Source organism: Esox lucius, chromosome 3 (genome assembly GCF_011004845.1).
Source record: "Esox lucius isolate fEsoLuc1 chromosome 3, fEsoLuc1.pri, whole genome shotgun sequence".
Taxonomy (NCBI): domain Eukaryota; kingdom Metazoa; phylum Chordata; class Actinopteri; order Esociformes; family Esocidae; genus Esox; species Esox lucius.
The window spans coordinates 23,794,778-23,816,343 of NC_047571.1; the positions used below are offsets into that span (position 1 = coordinate 23,794,778).

Genomic DNA, 21,566 nt, shown 5'->3' on the forward strand with positions numbered 1-21,566 from the left:
GCTTAAATCACCTTTCTTTCCCATCCTGACATTCAGTTTGGAGTTCAGGAGATTGTCTTGACCAGGACCACACCCCTAAATGCATTGAAGCAACTACCATGTGATTTGTTGATTAGATAATTGCATTAATGAGAAATTGAACAGGTGTTCCTAATAATCCTTTAGGTGAGTGTATGTGGACACTGTCTAGAACTGCTCAGTAAGAGTAAAGGAGGACTAGTCTGCCACCCTCTGGAGAAAGAAGACAACTTTCTTCCTTGTTTACACACCCACACGCATGTGTAGACCTGAATCTAAGGCACCCACATTATCTATCCCCTGGATGTTGACTTAACCCTAACCCAAACCCCTAACCCTAACCCTTACCTAACCCTAACCCCAACTAGCCTAACCCTAACCCACACGCATGTGGAGACCTGAAACCCAGGCGTCCACATTATCTATCCCCTGGATGTTGACTTAACCCTAACCCAAACCCCTAACCCTAACCCTTACCTAACCCTAACCCCAACTAGCCTAACCCTAACCCACACGCATGTGGAGACCTGAAACCCAGGCGTCCACACTATCTATCCCCTGGATGTTGACTTAACCCCTAACCTAACCCTAAATCTTTCTCCTAACCCTAAACCCTAACTATCATTTCTGTCTAAACTTAAAATGAACCCTAATTGTAACACATTTTAAATTGCTCCCTGAACGTAAAATCCCAGTTTCCTAGTTGGCGATCTACCAAAAACCTTATAGTATTTTTCATTTTTCACTCATTTTGTAGGGACATCAGGTCCTCACATGTACAGTAAACTTAAACCTGGAACACACACACATCCTTCACACAGATCTAGTCTTAAAGGTTAGGTAGCATTTATCACAATCCCCTGTTACTTATATATTTGCACTAGTATTAACAACAAAAGCCCAGAATCACCTCAACTTTATTTAGCAGCATGCAGAAGACTCTCATCTCATACCAGGAGTGTGATCTCATAAAGGTCACCCAGCAAAACAGCACAATGGAATAACATTAATTAGATACCTTCCCTTATCTCCCCAAAATGAAGCATTCGGAAGATATGGCTGAGGAGTAAAAACAGCCCATTCCAGCGCTAACGTGAATTTTCCTTTATTTGGTCCAGAACAATCAGTGCTTCCTCCCTAAATATTATATTTCATGTCAAGTACTGTGTTTACTGTAGGTTTGAAATATCGATCTATACAATGTATGGTTGCTATCTTTTTAATCCTTATTTCATATCAATATGAACATGAATATAACGTTTGTTTGTGCAGGAGAGACCTCAGTGGGGAGTGTGAGGAAGGAGGGAACGTTTCAGACAGTATTACAACGTGACAGTATGTCTTATAGTCATGACTGCTTGATTTCAGTACTGTTCTGCTGACAGTTGTCTTCATCCCAGGGTGGGATCTTTTCAGCATATTATGCAATATTTACATATGATAGACTTGTCTGAGGGTGATTGAGAGAGCCGGGGAGCTCCTGCAGTCATTCTGAATATACTTTATTCATGGGAACTGTCTGTTGAGATCTAACCCTGATCAAACTAAATGTATATGCAGCCAGTTTTTATTTGTATTTCTTCTTGCCATGAACATGGATGACACTACATCATCAGATCTATATGTAATAAATACATTAAACCAAACATACAATAGTTTTATACACAAGGCCTTTTAGAAATAACCTTAATAAATGCGCATTGTCTTATTCATCAGCTTTTTCAATTATAAGATTACCCACACGGTACAAACAAATTTTTATCTCAGAACTTAACTATACTTTCTAACAACACATTTTCTCTGTTGGAAAGTCAGGAAGTTTTTACATGGAAGTCTTAAAAAAAAAAACATCAACCATTGTCTGGCCCTTGTAGAGGTCAGTGACAGCCAACTGAAGTAAATAAAAGACAAGGATGTGTACGAAAGTTAGCACAAATAAAACGCAGGGCCAAATCACAGACCGCATCCAGAGATGTCAATACAGAGATTGAGGCGTGCATATATAACGCATTACCATAACCTAAAAGGGACATAAAAGTTGCTTGCACACTGTCTTTTCTATCCTGATGTGACAGACACGATCTGTTCCAATAAAAGACATTTGTCTTTTAAAAACATATGTATCTGCTCGATCTCTGCCCAGTCACTCTTCCTCTACCTCTTCCTCACTCTCAGTCCTATCTCCCTGTCACTTCCCTCTCTCTCTCTCCTTATACATTTTCTCTTCGCTGTCTCTGACTCTTTCTCCATCCCACCTTGTCTAGTACCTGTTCACCTTATACATCATGTTCAGTACCTACCAAAAGAAAGGGAGCTTAAAATAATTTTCTTTGCCAATTTTTTACTGTTGGCCCTGGCAACAGGCTTCTCCGAGTATGACTCGCTTTACTCAGACTGCCATTACAGAGGACACTGTGGTGTCATCAGCTTCATGTTTTTGCTGTACTTACCGAGGACACTGTACTGTCATCACCATCATGTAAACGTTAAATGCAGGATTCTACACAATGCCCTTTTAATAAAATAAAAAAATGAAATGCATCTTCTGGGCTGAGCAAAGGAGCTGATCCTGGACTACCTTATGGTTAGAGGTGAAAGGATCTCTATCCACACCGAAGGGCTGAAGTAGAGTGGAGAGGCAGTTTCATGTTCCTCAACTTCGGCATCACCAGTAAAATAACACACCCAGAAAATTTTGAAGAAAGTAACACGAGTATCTCTTTCTCCTTAGGAGACTGAACCGATTTGGCATTTTTCCTTACTGTAGGTCTTACTGTAAGTCTTACTGTAGGTCTTACTGTAAGTCTTACTGTAGGTCTTACTGTAGGTCTTCAGTAGTAAAGCTGCACCACTAAGAATGTCTACGGGTCACATCACCACTTGTATGTCAACTACACCGCATTCAATTTCATGGAGCTTCCGAGGTGGTGGGAGTGGCCGAGTTCATCACCGGAGCCCAACTTCCTGCCACTCAGGAACTTTACACCAGGCAGAAGGCACTAAAAATAGATGGGATAGCAGAGGATAGATAATAAACAGTAGCAGCCACAACCTAAATCAGTCTTAAATGTGTGAAGTGTGTGTGGGTGTGTGTGTATGTGTGTGAAGGGTGTGTGTGAAGTGTTGTGTGTGTGTGATCCAAGTCTAACAAGTCTAAAATATTTTCCGCCAAATTCCGCTGTACGTAAACCTAGTGATGTTTTTTGAGTGTCTTCGCCCTTCAGTTAAAATACATTCATATTAAAAAGTACAGATTAGGGACCTGATCAATAATGAAATGGTATTTTAACAATGCAGTAAGTGTCAAGAATTTAGAGTTATTACATATTTTACACTGAAGGGACAGTGCAGGACACTTGAGAGCCATTTGCTAATCACTGACATTGAACATCGCTTGGAAGCCTTTTTAAAACAGTTAAGTGTCCCGTGCGTGCAGGATTCTGCTGGTCCCAGTCTGACACCGACACGGCACACCCTGCCTGCCACCTGGTACTGTAGAGAATAGTCTGTGGCTCGGGTGGCTGGGGTCATTGACTATTTTTAGGGCCTGTCTAGGATGACATGGAGCTTGGCCCTGGTATAGAACTCAACCATTTCAACCCTAATTGAACTTGTTTGGGATTGAGGATAATGTAGTTGGGGGCTACCAAACAGTGTCTGTCTGTGCATGGATCTGTCTGTCTGCACGTGGATCTGTCTCTCTGTGTGTGGCTCTGTCTGTTTGTCTGTCTGTCTGCCTGTCTGTGAATGGATCTGTCTGTCTGTGAATGGATCTGTCTGTCTGTGCGTGGATCTGTCTGTCTGTGTGTGGATCTGTCTGTTTCTCTGTTGGTCTGCCTGTCTGTGAATGGATCTGTCTGTGCGTGGATCTGTCTGTTTGTCTGTCTGTCTGCCTGTCTGTGAATGGATCTGTCTGTCTGTGCGTGGATCTGTTTGTTTGTCTATGCTTGGATCTGTCTGTCTGCACGTGGATATGTCTGTCTGTGAGTGGATCTGTCTGTTTGTCTGCCTGCCTGTCTGTTCGTGGATCTGTCTGTCTGTGAGAAGATACATCTGTCTGTGTGTGGATCTGAGAAAGTGTGGGGGAGAAAGTGTAGATACAGTGGGGAGAACAAGTATTTGATACACTGCCAATTTTGCAGGTTTTCCTACTTACAAATCTCCCTCGGTCTGGGGCTCCATGCAAGATCTCACCTCGTGGGGCATCAACGATCATAAGGAAGGTGAGGGATCAGCCCAGAATTACATGGCAGGACCTGGTCAATGACCTGAAGAGAGCTGGGACCACAGTCTCAAAGAAAACCATTAGTAACACACTACGCCGTCATGGATTAAAATCCTGCAGCGCACGCAAGGTCCCCCTGCTCAACCCAGCGCATGTCCAGGCCCGTCTGAAGTTTGCCAATGACAAGCTGGATGATCCAGAGGAGGAATGGGAGAAGGTCATGTGGTCTGATGAGATTTTTTTTGTTGCTTTTTTATCTAAACTCCACTCGCTGTGTTTAAAGGAAAAAGAAGGATGAGTACAACCCCAAGAACACCATCTCAACCGTGAAGCATGGAGGTGAAAAAATCATTCTTTGGGGATGCTTTTCTCCAAAATGGACAGGACGACTGCAACGTATTGAGGAGAGGATGGATGGGGCCATGTATCGCGAGAACTTGGCCAACAACCTCATTCCCTCAGTAAGAGCATTGAAGATGGGTCATGGCTGGGTCTTCCTGCATGAAAACGACCCGAAACACACAGCCAGGGCAACTAAGGAGTGGCTCCGTAAGAAGCATCTCAAGGTCCTGGAATGGCCTAGCCAGTCTCCAGACCTGAACCCAATAGAAAATCTTTGGAGGGAGCTGAAAGTCTGTATTGTCCAGTGACAGCCCCGAAACCTGAAGGATCTGGAGAAGGTCTGTATGGAGGAGTGGGCCAAAATCCCTGCTGCAGTGTGTGCAAACCTGGTCAAGAACTACAGGAAACGTATGATCTCCGTAATTGCAGACAAAGTTTCTGTACCAAATATTAAGTTCTGCTTTTCTGATGTATCAAATACCTATGTCATGCAATAAAATGCAAATTAATTTCTTAAAAATCATACAATGTAATTTTCTGGATGTTTGTTTTAAGATTCCGTCACTCACACCTGAAGTGTACCAATGATAAAAATGACAGACATGCTTTGTAAGTAGGAAAACCTGCAAAATCGGCAGTGAATCAAATACTTGTTCTCCCCACTGTAGGTGGGAGAGAAGAGAGGGATTGTGGGTAGGGAATGGGAGGGAAGGAGGAGGGTGAGTTATTGGAGGGGGAAGGAGGGAAAGCAAGGAGTAAGAGGGAAAGAATGATGAGGGTAGAGAGGTAGGGGGTATTTGGTAAAAGGAGGGAGGAGGGAGAAAGGTAGAAGAGAGGAAGGAGGTTGGGAAGAGCAAAGAGACATACCTTCTATCTCAATGAGCAAAATCATTTTCCAACTAGAAACATTAAATTCCTGTCCTGATAGGGTCCATGCAAACACTGAATAATGTCAAATATATCTGGGAGAGAGGAGGGAGAAAGAGATGAGAGGGAAGGAAGTCGATGAGAGGGAAATAGACTGAGGAGAATAAAGATAAAGATCGAGCAGGAAGAGGTCAAATTTAACAAAGATTTAATAGAGAGAACAAGGCAGAGAGAGGAGGGAGAGAGAGAGGAGGGAGAGAGAGAGGAGGAAGAGAGAAAGGAGGGAGAGAGAGAGAGAGGAGGGAGAGAGAGAGGAGGGAGAGAGAGAGGAGGGAGAGAGAGAGAGGAGGGAGAGAGAGGAGGGAGAGAGGAGGGAGAGAGAGAGGATGGAGAGAGAGAGAGAGGAGGGAGAGAGAGAGGAGGGAGAGAGAGAGGAGGGAGAGAGAGTGGTAAGGCTGAAAAGGAGGGAAGAGAGTGGGTCAGATTAGAGAATTGAGAGAAATTAGATTGAGACTTCTTTCCATTGAAGGCCATATATGTCCTTTGCAGAATTCTCTAGGTGTTAGTATTTTGATGTTAGTCTCTCGTATCTTTATAACATACCAGCAATATTACCTACTAGTCGAATGCACTGACTTTAAGTAATTTTGGATCAAAGTGTGTCTTAAATGACCGACCCATATCATATAATGTGGAGTTCACTTCAAGCAGTGCACTGCAGAGGGATTAGTGTGCAATCTGGGACTCGAGGCCAAAAACAACAGTGAGTCCATAGCGAACTAGGTCATCATGACCCTGACTGGGACATCACCATTACTAAGTGTTTCTTCAATTCTCTACCTCCATTTCTTTACTATGCCCTCCAGGAGTTCAGCCATGCTGTGATGTAACAAAATCCCTCAGGCAGGAGCTTTCCTTTTGACTAGACCAAACAGTTGTGTACGTGTTTTAAAGAGGAACAACATGTGTCTCTAGTTCTTAGTCTGTTCAGGGCAGTGAATACCTTCTGTCCTCTCTACAAGGGCAGCTGTGACAGACTCTTAGAGTGGCTCTGGATTGTTCCTCTCAACATAGAAGGAGTTCAATGTTTATTCTTAGCACATCTTATTCCAGCCCATTGTCTTCAAAGCCAAAGCTGTTTTCTTTGATGTGTTTTAAATGGTACCCTATTCCATGTATAGTGCCCTTTTTTGACCAGGCTCCTTTGTTCAGGCTCAGTGGGGAATAGGGTGTCATTTGGAAAGTAGATTTGAAAAATACATGCGTCAGCTTGGACACATTCATTCAAAACCAGCAACACAATGTTACTACTATTTTAGAAAGCTAACACTCAGCATGTTGATGTAATCTGCAACCTCTCCAAACGGGAGTCAAGTAGGCTTTTTTCCGGCGCAATTTACTTTCGAATTCGAATGTATGTTTCATTGTTGTATTTTTCTTGGTCCGTTCATACTCACAGGGAGATTTCTTTCTTGGGGAGAGATTTGTGTACATAACCGAACTCAACTTCGGGTTCAGCTCAGCCTCTCGGATGGCAGTTGGCCATTGATGTTGGCCATAGATGTTAGGCCTATGGTATGCAAGGAGAGTAAACTGAAATCCTTTACTATAAACTCAGACCAGAGTGAGAGAGAAAGTGTGTGCAAGAGAGAAAGCAAAATCCAAAAGAGCAAGAGAGAGAGAGTGTGCAAGACTAGAGAGAAAGAAAGGGAGAGAGTGAGAGAGAGAAACAGAGCGAAAGTCTGAAAGTGGTGTTTAAACACTCCTTCTATAGGGCCGTGCCTCTGTCTCCATACTCAGAGGCGTTGGTCTGTTCAGCCATGCAGTCTGCGGCTGCTGAAACCCCTCCTCTCTCAATGTCTCCTCCTCATTCTCCTCCCACTCCTCTCTCGCTCTCGCCGAGGATTCCCTGACTAGCTATATCCAGGCTGCATTTAATTGAAGAGCACCAGGCTGCAGCCACCTAGCAAGGAGGACTAATAAGCTCAGAGAGCTCTGAGGGAGCGGGAGACCCACGTAGCCACCCCGCTATCTGACGAACCAACTAGGCGAGAGAAACACACACGACTAACTACACAACAGAAAGACACAGGACTGGATTTCAGGTGGAAAGAGAGAGACCAGAGAGAGGAAGAGAACAAGAGAGTGAGAGACAGAGAGAGCTGGAGAGAGTGAGTGAGGGACAGCATGACAGACAGAGGGGGAGTGAGAGACAGCGAGATGGGGAATTCTGCTACATGCAACTGTGCGAAAGAATGAGAAAGGAGAGAGGGAGTTAGAAACAGCGGCAAGACTGTGAGAGGTGGAGAAACAGGAGGAGGGGAGGGGAGGGGAGGAAACGGGAAATGCAAAGCCAAGTGAGGGAGAGTGACGGGAAGCCAGCAGCAGCAAATGAGACTGAGGAACAAGGCGGGAGATGTAGAGAGAGAGACCGAGAGAAGGAGAGAGAGAGAAGGAGACAGAGAGAAGGAGAGAGAGATAGCGGGATAAGAGGAGGGAGGTGGAGAAAAGAGGCCTGAGCAGAAGAGAGGGCTGTAGGGTGAAAGAGTGAAAGAAAGTTGGAAGAGGAAATGAGAGAGGGGGTCAGAGAGGAGAAACAAAAGAACCAGAGAAAAACAAGTAGAGGAGAGCAAGGGCACAACAGGCGAGAAGAAAGGGGGGAGGGAAGACTTAGGTAAGAAAGAAAGAGCAGAGCTGCAGAAAAGTTTTTTCTTTTTTTTGTGGTGGAGTCAGTCTTAGCTAGATGAGGGAAACAGCTTGCGTGAATGGCTAGGTCGGGACTGGGGAGCTGCGCGGAGGAGGAGGGGAGGAGAAGGAAACCAGTTGTTTTTTAAGGCGTTTCCCAAACCGCCCTACTCCAGTCCGACATGTACTCAGACGGCACGCGGACGGGACACTATGGACTCATTCACCGCGAGACGGACGGCCACTGCTGCTGCCAGTACTGTGCCCTCCCGTACGGTGCCCCTCCGCTCCGGGGAGGACCAGGGGTACGCCGGCCGGCCACGCGCTCGGACCACCCACGGCCTGCCCCCCGAGGGGACTTCAGCTCTCCTCCGTTCCCCGTGGACCCGGATGATAGAGACTCTGTGCCGGAGACGGGTGGCGGAGGAGGGGATGGCGGTCAAAGGGCCCCACAGAGGAGGCCTCTGTTCACACTGTCGGGTCTGTACCGTGAACCTCAGCCAGGCCGGTTCAGCCCCAGTCACCCCTGGGACCTCAGTCCTGATGAGGGCAGCTGCCCGGTGGAACCTGGCCGGGGTCTCAGACACGGCTCCCCTGTGAGAGGACAGTGTAGCTGTGTGGGACGGAGAGGAGGGAAGGTTGCTGGGACCGGGACACATCCTTTCATCAGCGGAGGACATGCCCCCTCAGTCCCTCTCAGCCCAGGATACTCACAGTTCACAGGTCAGCAGACCAAACACAGACAGGCTCGCTACAGCTGCAGTCCAGAGGAACAGACCAAACACAGACAGGCTAGCTACAGCTGCAGTCCGGAGGAACAGACACAACACAGACAGGCTAGCTACAGCTGCAGTCCGGAGGAACAGACCAAACACAGACAGGCTAGCTACAGCTGCAGTCCGGAGGAACAGACCAAACACAGACAGGCTAGCTACACCTACAGTCCAGAGGAACAGACACAACACAGACAGGCTAGCTACAGCTACAGTCCAGAGGAACAGACCAAACACAGACAGGCTAGCTACAGCTACAGTCCGGAGGAACAGACCAAACACAGACAGGCTAGCTACAGCTGCAGTCTGGAGGAACAGACACAACACAGACAGGCTAGCTACAGCTGCAGTCTGGAGGAACAGACACAACACAGACAGGGTCATTACAATTCGGATGGGCAGATCTGGGTTCAGCTGAAACACCGAATGACTAACTACGGTTCTGAGAAACTGACCTGGGATGAATCGAAATCCTGGCTAGAAAGACAGGCTAGCTATGGTCCTCAGGAGCAACACAAGAAGGCTGGCTCTGTTTCGGAAGAGCAGGCCTGGGTTCAGTCGAATCACTGGTTAGGAAGACAGAACAGCTTCAGCCCAGAAAAACTAGGCAGACCAGCTAGCTACAATACAAGAAGTCCAGAAGACAAGCCAATACAACCACATATTACACACAGTCTAGGAGACCAGATCTGGAATCAGTCGAGACACAGACAAACTAGCACCAGTTCAGAAGAGCAGGTCTGGAGTTTTCCTGGAGGTGAACACTATAATTTGGACACGCGGCGAGTAGGTGAGAACTATCATCTGGACAGGCACGGACCACTGGAACGAGGTGATTCATACCCCCATGTGCTTAATGGACACCACAGTGGTGGTGCTAGTCCCAGGCCTGTAGGAGATGGAGCTAAGTGCCGTGTGTGGTGGGCCAGATTAAAGACTGGAAGGGCTGAAGGTGGGGCTTTGGAGGATGGCTATAATGGGAGACATGTCCAAGCTGGCTCTGGATCTGTTCACAAGTCTTTCTTCCCGACCGAAGTACCCCAGAGGCGGTTAATAAGCCAGCCCAGGCAGAGTGGTACCTGTGGGCCTGGTTCTGGTCATGGAGCCCCTGGTCATGGAGGCCGTGACCTGGTCGATGGGGTTCCTGGTTCTGGTTCTTCTAGCCCGGTGGATGGAACCAGTGTGGACAGGAGGGAGAGATCCAGAATGTTAGCAAGTCAGGGGGTCAACCAGAACCAGAGGGGAGACCCAAAATCAGACCCCCAGAGAGAGAGAGGGAAGCAGAAGGAATGCCAAGTTTCAGCCCGAGAGAACAAGTGTTCAGTCCGGGGGAAGGAGGACTCAGTTCGGGATCAGATCAGACAGGTGGTGTCAGACCTGGAGGGGGTCCTCGGTGGTCTCAAACAGGTCCATGTGGAGATGAAAGAGGTAAGAAACCTCAATTGAACATTCACTTGCAGCTGGCCTTGATAGTCCATAGAATATTACCTGGAAAACATCCCACTGATTTCATTCCTCCACTAACTCAAAGCTGGTTTCTGCAGTTAGCTTGGATCTAGATCTGTAAGGGATTGAGCTAAATGACTTTGCCTATTGTTGCCATGCCATGACTTCACTGTAGTCGTCATGCAATTCATGTTGCCTGAGAAGTTGGCCAAAGCTCTCTGTTTAAATTAGCCTGGTGAATCTATGGAAAGGAAATTAAATGGACAGAATTTCAATAAGCTTTGATAATTCACTTACTTTCAGCATTACTGAGATTGTTGTTTTGAGGAAAGTCCCTACAATGTTTTATGCACCGCACTGTTTCTGTTACAAATGGTAATGAATGAATGAACATTATGATAAAAATAGACATTGCATGACAATGATAGTCAGAGTTGGAACCCATAGAGAGCAGAGGACACGGCTATGTTTAGCCAATAACATTTCTGTAGTGAAAGGACCCCTAATAACAAACAGGAAGTTTAGATTTTTTTTTAAATGCACAGTAAAGTAAACTAAGAAAGTTACTGATGACCGAAGGGAAAACGGCGGGGTTAACTGGTTGACTGAAAGGTGTCTATGCGAGTGCCTGCTTGGAGCTGGCCAAACATCAAGAGTTAGGGTCTTAAAGGGGAACAATGTGTGTACATGCCTTAACCTCTCTGGCTTAGCGTTGGAATGTCTGTCAAAGTGCACACCTGTCTCACTCACGGAGAGTGTGATAGAGCAACAGTGAGTTCTAAAGGGTTAAAATTAAGAGACCACTGCAAATTTAACGGTTTTGTTCCTCACTCAAAAACTTTCCTTTTCAACTTTTTTGGAATGGAAAGAAAAATGTGCTGTGGTCTCTTAATTTTTTCCGGAGCTGTATGTTTTGTCACAGTGAACATACTAACGTTCAAAAAGAATGATCAAGTATGAGATTGCATATTGACTTTATGGGGTACATTTGGATGGGGTTGTCAAAGTAATACCTTTTAATTCTGAAAGCTGTGCTCAACACCCACAACTTTAATGCCATAAGAGAATATTCTCATACCTTTCTGTCATTTTTTTAATGAATCCAAATAAAATTATATTCAATATTTTGTCTAAACTATTTCTACATCCCTAGTAAGCAACATCAGTTGCAGACTGAAAAGAACGTTGTTTGAAACTGAAATATTTTCCAGATGTCCACAAAATCTTGAATGTATGCACCACACAAGTGAAAGGCCATGAAAACAAAACATTAAAGTATTTGTTAGATGGTGGACATGACAGATACCCAAATCTAAAAGGTGGATGAGTACTTTCCTTCAGTTTATATTTCTAAAGCATGACAATTATGGTTGTTGTGCAAGGGCTACAGAGCCTTCAACAAACCACCACCAAGGACGCTCACTAGACATGCTTATGTTATAACATAAAATGAAAGACACTACAAACTGTGTTGCCCCCATCTATCTTCCAACCGAAGCTCTGTGCCAGGAACTCTGAAATATCAGCTGTCTGAGGAAAGGTAAAATTACTTCTGACCAAAAAGGACATAAGGTGTAACACGTCCTAATCGATGAGGATGATTACAGTCATGAAGTGCCAAACAGCAAACAGAACCGAATTAAAAAACAAAAAACACATTTAAAGCCAGACACTTTACCATCTGTCATCTGAAGTAAAACTGAAAGATTTTTTAAAAATGTGTTCTATTTCTGTTGACAGTAAATGCATTTAAATTACATTTGAATTTAGCTCTATGGGGGAAAAAACACATGGGAGGCTGATATGGATCGAGTTGGCATTGCTTGTAATTCCCATAATTTCTTTTAGTTGGATTGATTGAATGCGCTTTGCACTGACCTTTTAGCTAAAACCTGCTGCTAAAATTGGCAGGGACACAAGCAGCACTTTAAAAAGCCTATCTTCAGACTGGTTTTGAATTATAGGTGGCTTTTATGGTGTCCATATTCTATAGACTATAATAAACTGTACCTTGTAAAAATTCGGGAATGGCTCAATTGAAGGCCTTTCATTAAAAATAAATAAATAAAACAGAGTGGCTGTGGAGCCGGCATGTCTCAGACCATGTACATTCTGGCTCTTTGGATCCGGAAACTTCTGATGATGTGTGGATTACCTTCTGTTCATGAGTTTCTCTCCCTTCTCTCGTGTGTCTTCTTGTTGCTTTCTTTATTAACCATTTTATCAACAGTGTGTCGCCTACGTTTTTTGCCTCCTCTTTCTGAACGGCAGAAATAAAACCCTTCAGCTAGATGAACACTCCAAAAATAATGATATAGGATGTAGGGAAAAGCTACGTGTGTGGAAGCTTCTGGATCCAGAGCTCCAGAAAGTAAAAGGGTTGAGAGTCTTAGCTTAAAAGCTGCAATCCTCAAGATACATGGCAGTTAATAATGAGTCATTTATTTAGAAATGTGTATGCAATGTCTATGTAATGTGTAAGTAATGCAGTACATTATTCCTTTGCTGTCATTTAGGTGGTCCAACAGATCGACATTCTGACCTCTAACATTGACCTGGGGGAGGAGGAGGGTTCCTGTACTGATTCCCCTTATGGTGGTGTGTCCCTCCTCAAAGATAGAGGAGTCCTGGTGTACAACCAAAACGCTGGTACCGGAGACCTGGTGCTCAACCTGAAGGCTCCAGGGGACCACACCACAGGGCCTCACTACAGAGACAAGGACCACATGGTCACCAGACGTTCCCCTCCCCCTGACCACGGAGGATTCCCTGAGGTTCCGAAAAACAACCAGAAGAATAATGCAGGTCAGGGAGCACAGTTCACAGACCCTGACCAAACTGTCACCATAGAAACCACGTCCCCTTCACCTGTCCTCACGGCATCCGTCATCAAGACAAACCGGGTCTCCGTTACAATGCCCAAGGACCCCAAACAGGACCGCCACGGGCCCAATGGACACCCCCCTTTATCTGGGCCAAGTAGCGAGATGAATCATGGGATGTATGATCTACTGACCCCCTCCCTACAACTATCCCTATGGCCACACCCTCCTGACCCCCCCTGTGACCCCACAGACAGTGACCGGTCGTCAAGGAGGGAAAAACCTCCACTGTACCTCCATCACAACGGACAGATGGAGAGGCTCAGTAAAGGTCTGGCTCAGCCAACCTACACTGTCCACCCAGCCCTACCAGTCCTGCCCCACCTGGCCCAGCCACCATACCCGACTCACCCAAACCACCCAGCCCCGAAAACACCCCCCTACCCTGGGATAGGCAGACCCAGCTCCAGCATGGTGTGATGGGACAGGGGAACACCTCTCTGCCCGTGGGGGCTGGGAACAGGACAAGGACAGGCAATACACTGAAAGGTAGTCTGAGAGAGACTGAGCTGGGAAAGCTTGTGGTAAGTGTTGTGTGTGTCCGCTTGTGTTGGCAGGATCCTTCCTAGAGTACCTACAGCTTGAGATTTGGTAGACATCAAGCACCTAGGTCACAGTAGTACAGCATCTAGATCATACAAAAAAAAAAAATTCAGCTACAATAACTGTGGATAACTGTGAACTTCTTGTTATACCTTAGTCACTGTGACTCCTGAGAATTGGAGAGTGAAGAGTAGGCTGGAGTTGAATGATTTCTTGTAACAAGACACTGCCCTGAGAGATAATGTGGAAACAACTGGCTCCAGTCTATCTCTGTTGCTTTTAGTATTTATAGGATGACAGTTATGACTCAACATCTATCTTCAGTCGTTGGCTACAAAATGCCTCCTCCACATATTTATCTTTGTGTCATTCACAGAGATAACATTAAGGCAGATTGTGTTTTATGTATAAGATCTGTGTGACAATCATCAAACATTGCCAGTGAAGGATTTCAGTCTCAACTCTGTGTTACAATAATAGATTACTGGAAGGTTTCAACGAATGAATGAGACAGACAGAGGGAGAGGGTGAAAGACAGAGGGTGAGAGAGAGACAGAGAGAGAGAGAGACAGAGACAGTGGGAGAGAGACAGAGAGAGAGAGCGAGACAGAGACAGAGGGAGAGAGACACTTCCCTCTTGTGCAGAATATGTGTAACTGCAATCTATTTTTCTGGCCTGTGTATGATGTGTGTGGGTTAGACAGGCACAATGTGGTTTTAATCATAATGCCTTTGGACAGATGCCAGAGCAAAGTGATGAAAAATGAAGTCTTGTTAATACTGAGATTGTTTTATACACATTATCAGTTCAAGACGTCGTTCAACCTAACTTTAAGGTAGCAACGTTCTGTGATTTACTGTTAGGTGTTGGAATCCCAGAGAAGCAAATTGTTTGCAGGAATGATTTCCTTTGAATTGCTTCTAAGATTTTACTTTGAAAACACAACCGTGCTTCTATGACCGTGAATGTTGTGCATTCAGAAAAGGCGGTCCTGTTTGAGGACTGTCGGTTGAAGAAAACAGACTGCAATATAACTCCTGTCTTAATACTTCCATTCTGTTGCCTGCTGGCCTTAACAGCACCTAATGTACCCGTATTTGCATGTTTAGCCTTGGATGAAAGAACATAGGCAGACATTTCATTGGACCTATTCATTAGATGTATGGTAGTAGTATAAGACACGAACTGAGGTTGATTCTATTGGTACTCCTACAGCTACTGTAGCAAGGCTGAATGACTCACCTACAAAGAATACATGTCTAACCCATGAGTTCATCAACAGTATTCACCACAACATCACAAATGTGAAATGAAGAAATATACTGTACTGTCCCAAAGGCTTAGGCCCCTGGAAGTCAAACTAAGGACATTTATTTGGTTAGTAAGTATTTTAATTAAAACATAAATGTGTACAATATGTATATATAAATACATTAATATAATATATTTAATATATATATATATATATATATATATATATATATATATATATATATATATATATATTATAATATATATAAACAAATAAATAGTTACTCTCCAAATAAATGACTTTCAGGTGTCTGAGTCTTTTGCACAGTACTGTTGCTATGGATGGATGCATTAACTGTGAATAAAATTCAATTTAATTGTTAAGGGTTAACAAAACATATGAAGAACATAAATACAATTGACTTAAACCACCAATCTGATTTGGGTCCTGTGTACCATCAATGTGGGCCCTGTCTCCTTCAGTTGGTGGAGCCTGATGCTACCCCCAGAGTTCTGGGCATCTGGCGGATTACTGTACTTGAACGCCAATTCTACTGGGGATATGCTCTTGATGCAGAATTTAAACCTGCACTGTGATTTTCTCTGATTGAAGCCAAATGCTATACACTACATACTTATTTGACCATTGGTAGAATCTATCGCAGACTGTAAATGCTCGGTTTTTGTATTCCCCAGGAGCCCTGGTGTGTCGAAGGGATTAAATGTCAGTGAGTGGCGGATGCAGAGACGGAGCTCGGCCTGTAGGTGGGGGTGTTTGCAAGGATACATTTTGCGGTCAGGCCTGAAACGCACCATATTCAGCAAGTCCTTCAACACACTATGTACTGTTTATGTACTGTCTATGTGCTGTCTATGTGCTGTCTATGTGGTGTCCAGGGACTCTACTCAAGACACCAGACAGACACATTTCTGATACATGTTGGACAATAGAGTGGTCTTTTATTCATAAGCCTACACAAGTGGAGTTCGACACCGAAGGTTATTTTCCAAAGACTCTGCACACCAGTGATCTGGGATAAATTAAACATTTGTACTGCCTGAGATTCTACATTAAAAAATAGTTCATATTGACAACTCAATGTCTACTCCAGCAATGTCTTGCTATATTTTATTAAAGACAATAGTGACCTAATCATTGATGTTTATTTGTGATTATAATTTGAAATAATTCTAATATGCCATATCTTAATTTAAGCCATTTTCATGTAGCCGAAAAAAGAATCTTTCTGCTGCCTAAAAGTGTAATTAATAAACAGGAGTTGGTGCATTTTTATTACAGAAATTCAAGTCTGAAACTTTTCAAACCATTGATACACTACCATTGCATTTCTTGTTGTGTAAAGGATCCATTTCAGATATGGCATTGGTATGTTCTGCTGGCATCAATTGGAATCTGTAATTTGTCTAAGTATGTTTCCTATCCACTTAACTGTCTGTATTTCATTGCACTAGTGCCTGAACTGTCTTTGTCTGCATTTCAAATTACACCCTTTTTCCGTTTGTCAGATTTGGCATCTTTGAACCAGTTTGCTGGAAATAATTCTTCAGCAACAGGAAATGTTATTTGTTATGTAAGCGTTGATACATTCTTGAGGGGCGAATCAAGTCAAAAGAAATCACAAGTTGAAATCACAAACATCAGATGCAGTTTTTAAACCCTAAAAACATTCCATGTTTTCCATTCTTAGCGTGGTTAGGGAATCTCTGGCGCATGGGGCCGATCACATTAAGACCCCTTTGATCACAGCTCCATGAATAGTGTCATCTGAACATGGCCTGTATGTAGTTTACTTTGCCTCCATTATGTCCTGGCACAGAGTGCTGGGTGTTGGAGTGCTCAGCCCGTGGGCCTTCTGTCCTCTCTGTGTGCTTCCTGTCCCGCTGTCTGTGGTTCACTAACCCTGTTTCCTCCCATCATTCTCATCCAACCCGCCCACCGCTGTCTTTCTCCCCACACCTTTGTTGACCCCAAGCCTTGTCCACTCTTGACGGATGTTCTGAATGTTACACTGCAAGCTGTTACACCTGCGGCCATATCACGCGGCAGCCCAGTGAGGACGTGGTCTCTGACCACGTAGCATATTCTGGGTCCAAAATGGCACTCTCCTCTTTATAGGACCTCTGATCACAAGCAGTGAAACAATATAGGGGATAGGGTGGCATTTCAGCCACAGAGTGTCCTGGAGAGAGCGACTGGATGGCGATGAGGCGAAAGAGGTGAAGTTGTGAGTAGATGCTAAGCCACTGAGGGGTTATGGAGAGTTACGAGGTCGAAGACCCTTGCCCTCACAAATGATCAGTCTTGTCATGACGACCTAATAAAATAACATCAGTTCCAAGGCACAAAAGAAGAGTTAGCTTATTTTGACTCTGTTGCTATAAAACCTTTGGATGTAATGTGATAGTAGTTCCGTGCTAATGCACTGTCCAACGGAATTATGGACCTGTCATTGTTGTACAGTTCTAGACTGTTTTCTCTTTTCTCTTTTCACAAATAAACACGATTTCACATGTGAACAAAGGCCAGTCAGGCCCAGCTCAGTATTCTAAAGAAAACAGGAATTTTCAAAGTCAAGCTCCACTCAAGCAGTCAGAGACTCCCAGCAGTGTTGGGTCTGATGTTGTTGATCTAGATAATACCACAAATGTATATAAACCCCGGGGGCTCTTTAACAAGTCGCTCAACTTTGACCTCCTCGGCCATGCTGGCCCGAATTCTGCCTGTGTTACTCTCCTCAGACACATGGCCCTGGCTGAGAGGTGGTCGGTTGTGCCTCCTCTGTAAACTGTGAAGTAACTCTGGTATGTCTGACAGCGGCTGGAACCAAGAATAACACTAGGAGACTGTCTCCCAAATGGCACTCTATTCCATTACGGGTGCTATGTGGGTCCTGGTGACGTGAGGTTGGAGGGTGTCATTGGAGACGCACACCTGAACTCCCACCGACTTCCTGTTGGTCTGATGCCTCCACCAAAGACTCAGGACCAGGGAACCGGAGCTATTTATACTGCGGATGTGGAGGACCAGGAGGGTGTCCACATTTCTCCCTGCCTGCCGGCTGGGTTTGATGTCAGGGGAGGTTCCAGGCGTCTGTCTCTCTGTCTTAAGTAAGGCAGGAGGTCATGATCATCGACGTGTTGTGTCTTTGAACACCTGGGCATTTTAAGTTCTGAAAAAAAAAAAGACAACTCTATTATTCGGTCTCTATTCGGGAACTGTTTTATAATGGTTGGTTCCCAAGGAAGTCGAAACCTAAAATGTACACAACATACAAATAATGTTTTGGGACGATTTAGGTTGGATGTGCCATAGCTTTCCACTCTAACTATAAAGAGGGAATTGCTGCAAATATGCTGGCCCAGCGAGTTATCTGCAGGTTACTGTTGGACTTCTTAACATGGTGCTAACCAATTAAACCAAGCCTTGAGCTGAAATAATACTGACAGCAACAAAAAACACAGTAACATGAATCGTGATGACTAGCTGATCTCATTCTGTTGTATTTTTTGTTTCATAATGCACCAAATGTTTTCAGTGGGTGACAGGTCTGGACTGCAGGCAGGCCAGTTTAGACTCTTTTACTACGGAGCCATGCTGTTGTAATACGTGCAGGATGGGGTTTGGCATTTCCTTGCTGAAATAAGCAAGGCCTTCCTTGAAAAAGATGTTGTCTGGATGGCAGCATGTAGCTCCAAATCCTGTATATATTGTTCAGCATTAATAAACCCTTCACAGAAATGCAAGTCACTCATGCCATGTGCGCTAATGCACCCCCATACCATCATGGACGCTGGCTTTTGAACTGTGCACTGATGACAGTTGCGGCATCCATGATTCCCAAAAAATTTGATTTGTCAGACCACAGGACAGTTTCCACTTTGCCTCAGTACATCTAAAATGTGCTTGAGACAGAGACAAGGCAACAGTGTTTCTGTATCTTTTTTATACATGGTTTCTTATTTGCATGGTGGAGTTTGTACTTGCATTAGTACAGTAGATGCAGCGACGTACTGTGTTCACAGACAATGGTTTTTGGAAGTGTTCCTGAGCCCATGCAGTGATTTCCACTACAAAATCGTGTCTGTTTTTAATGCAGTGCCACCTGAGGGCCCGAAGATCAGGCCCCCCAACATTGGTTTTTGGCCTTGTCCCTTGCATACAGAGATTTCTCCAGATTCTCAGATTTTTTTTATGATATTATGTACCGTATTTGATGAGATCCCCAAACTCTTTGTGATTCTACGCTGAGATACGTTATTTTTAAATTGTTGCACTATTTGCCTGTGCAGTCTTTCACAGAATGGTGAACTTCTCCCCATCTTTACTTCTGAAAAACTCATCCTTTCTGGGATGCTTTATTTATGCCCAGTCATGTTATTGATTTGTTGCCAATTGACCTAATAAATTGTGATTTATTATTACTCAACTTTTACTGTCTTTTGTTGCCCCTGTCCCACCTTTTTTGAAATGTGTTGCTGACATCAAATTCGAAGTGCGCATATATTTTTCAAGAAACAATAAAATGTTTCAACAGTTTCAATTTTTATACGTTGTCTTTGTACCATTTTCTATTGAATATGTGGTATAAATGATTTGCACATCATTAAGTTCTAGGCATGTATTGTGCCCAGTTGGATAATGTGTATAGGTTTTATAATTCATAAGAAAAGAACTTCAATATTCCAATTACATTTCTTCACTGAAATAGTATATGCTGCCTACTGAAGCCCTGTAGCAAAAAACAAACGTTCACAATTTGCACTGATCTTATCACATTGTTTTGTAAATAAAGCAATACATTCTATTTACCACACGCACTATTTGGAATCTTAGGCCAGTCTTTGATATACAGTTCTAACCTCAAAACGGCTCATCACACAAAACATTTGAAAGCCTAGTGCATAACTGGATTACCATTATAATAATACCTCAACAGGGCAGATGTTCCATGGTAAACGAGCAAATTAGATGCTTTATTTCAGACTAATAACATAACTTGATTGGTACGTCATACTAAAATGTTTACTATCAAAGAACCAATAGTAATAATTCTTATTGAAGAACTGGCCAAAGACATATGATTGCAGGAGACAGAAACAGGACAACAGAAAACCACATGAGTTAAAAATGTGTTAAGTATCCATTAAAGTTGTGGCCAATTGAGATTTTCTGTGCTGGTGGGTATGGTATGAGTTAATAGCTTTTACAGCAAAATCTAGAGGTACATTTAGTTTGTTGCAACAGGCCCAAAGACTAATGTGTCAATGAGTTTAGGGTTCTATGAGTCACTATCTAAAGCATGTATATCAACAAACTTCAAACACAGACCGAGTTTAGCAGGACTAGTTTCAGAGGTGGATGAGGCGTGTATGTGTGACCTGTTGTAGTCCGGCTCAGTATGTTTGTGGAGGTGTCTACTGTCTCTGCCTGCCTGCCACTTGTATGTTGGCCAGGCCCTCAGGATACAATGTGAAGGTCTCTCTGTCTCACTTCCTTTCTTTGTCTCTGCCTCTCGGCCTCTGTCGTTGTCTCCGTCTGAACTGCAGGACATGGGGCCCATCCCTGTTGTATATCATGGCTGAACTCACTGAAAGCACCATTCCACATCTCAAGGAGACAGAGTAGCTGTGGAATTTCTCTGCTCAGTGCCTAAACCAACCTGCCTCCGGAGGCCAGCCTCGGCTCGACCCCAGACATGCATATCACATTACAGGACATCCCAGGCCAGGAGCATTCTGGGTCTCTACAGCAGCCTCCGTCCATTGCGCCTTTCTTACGTGGCCCATTTTTGTCAAATCCAACCTGCAAATATCTAGCCAACCCTTAACACTAATTCAACACAGTACAAACCAGACATGCCGACAAAGTGGAGGGAATATCTATGTCTGCCAGAGCATTTTTTGTACATCAGCACCATGGCTAAGAGAGGAGTTGTTTTGGTAGAAATTGTACAGGAATATGTAACTGCCAGTTTGCTAAATTACGGCCTGTTTTTCATCTTATTTTACTAAGCCACAGCTACAGTTTCTATCTAGACAACAGAAGAAAAAGCAGAATGCTCAGGGGGCCTTAATTAGCTTCCTGGAACATGTCAATGTCCTACCTTGTCTCTTCCAGCTGTAAGGTGGCCTAATATGAGGTCATGTCTCAGACTCCCAAAAAGTGTCCAATTCTCTCTATAGTGCATTAGTGTGCCCAGACCCCAGAAGCTGTGAACTATGTAAGGAATATGGTACCATTTTATGTGCATACGGATTGTTCTTTCCTGGCAACAATAGTCAGTTTGAGGATCTATTGTTCGAGGGATGTTACGCAGCGGGTGCCAACATGACGTTTCCATCACCATGTACTTTAATGCCACTGAAGACACTAACTGGGACAACCTAGCTGCTTCAGCTGTCAGAGTTCGGTCCTAGTACCCATCTGCACGCTGCCTGGCTCACAGCTGAGCAAACAGCACCAGTCTTCTCTTTAACATGGCATGTTTGAAATGACAGGCCCATCCAAAAAG

General features: G+C 44.1%; 1 protein-coding gene across 2 annotated transcripts; it reads left to right on the forward strand.

The window, feature by feature from the left end:
- Nucleotides 1–7,597: 7,597 nt before the first annotated feature.
- LOC105022588 lies at nucleotides 7,598–18,540 on the forward strand. 2 transcript variants are annotated; one of them, XM_020041401.3, is made up of 3 exons: nucleotides 7,598–10,338; nucleotides 12,873–13,727; nucleotides 15,730–18,540. In XM_020041401.3, exons 1-2 carry the CDS (start codon nucleotides 8,320–8,322, stop codon nucleotides 13,656–13,658), a joined length of 2,805 nt encoding a protein of 934 aa, XP_019896960.3. In that variant the 5' UTR covers nucleotides 7,598–8,319; the 3' UTR covers nucleotides 13,659–13,727; nucleotides 15,730–18,540. The 2 variants fall into 2 exon arrangements, with proteins under 2 accessions (XP_019896960.3, XP_012995183.3); XM_013139729.4 differs by having other exon boundaries at nucleotides 12,873–13,762; nucleotides 15,730–18,539.
- Nucleotides 18,541–21,566: the final 3,026 nt, after the last annotated feature.

Bases quoted from the DNA above. Each gene is read 5' to 3' on its own strand.
- LOC105022588 (XM_020041401.3), top strand. From the start codon at position 8,320: ATGTACTCAGACGGCACGCGGACGGGACACTATGGACTCATTCACCGC. The intron at 10,339-12,872 runs GTAAGAAACCTC...GCTGTCATTTAG, and splicing joins TCCATGTGGAGATGAAAGAG to GTGGTCCAACAGATCGACAT.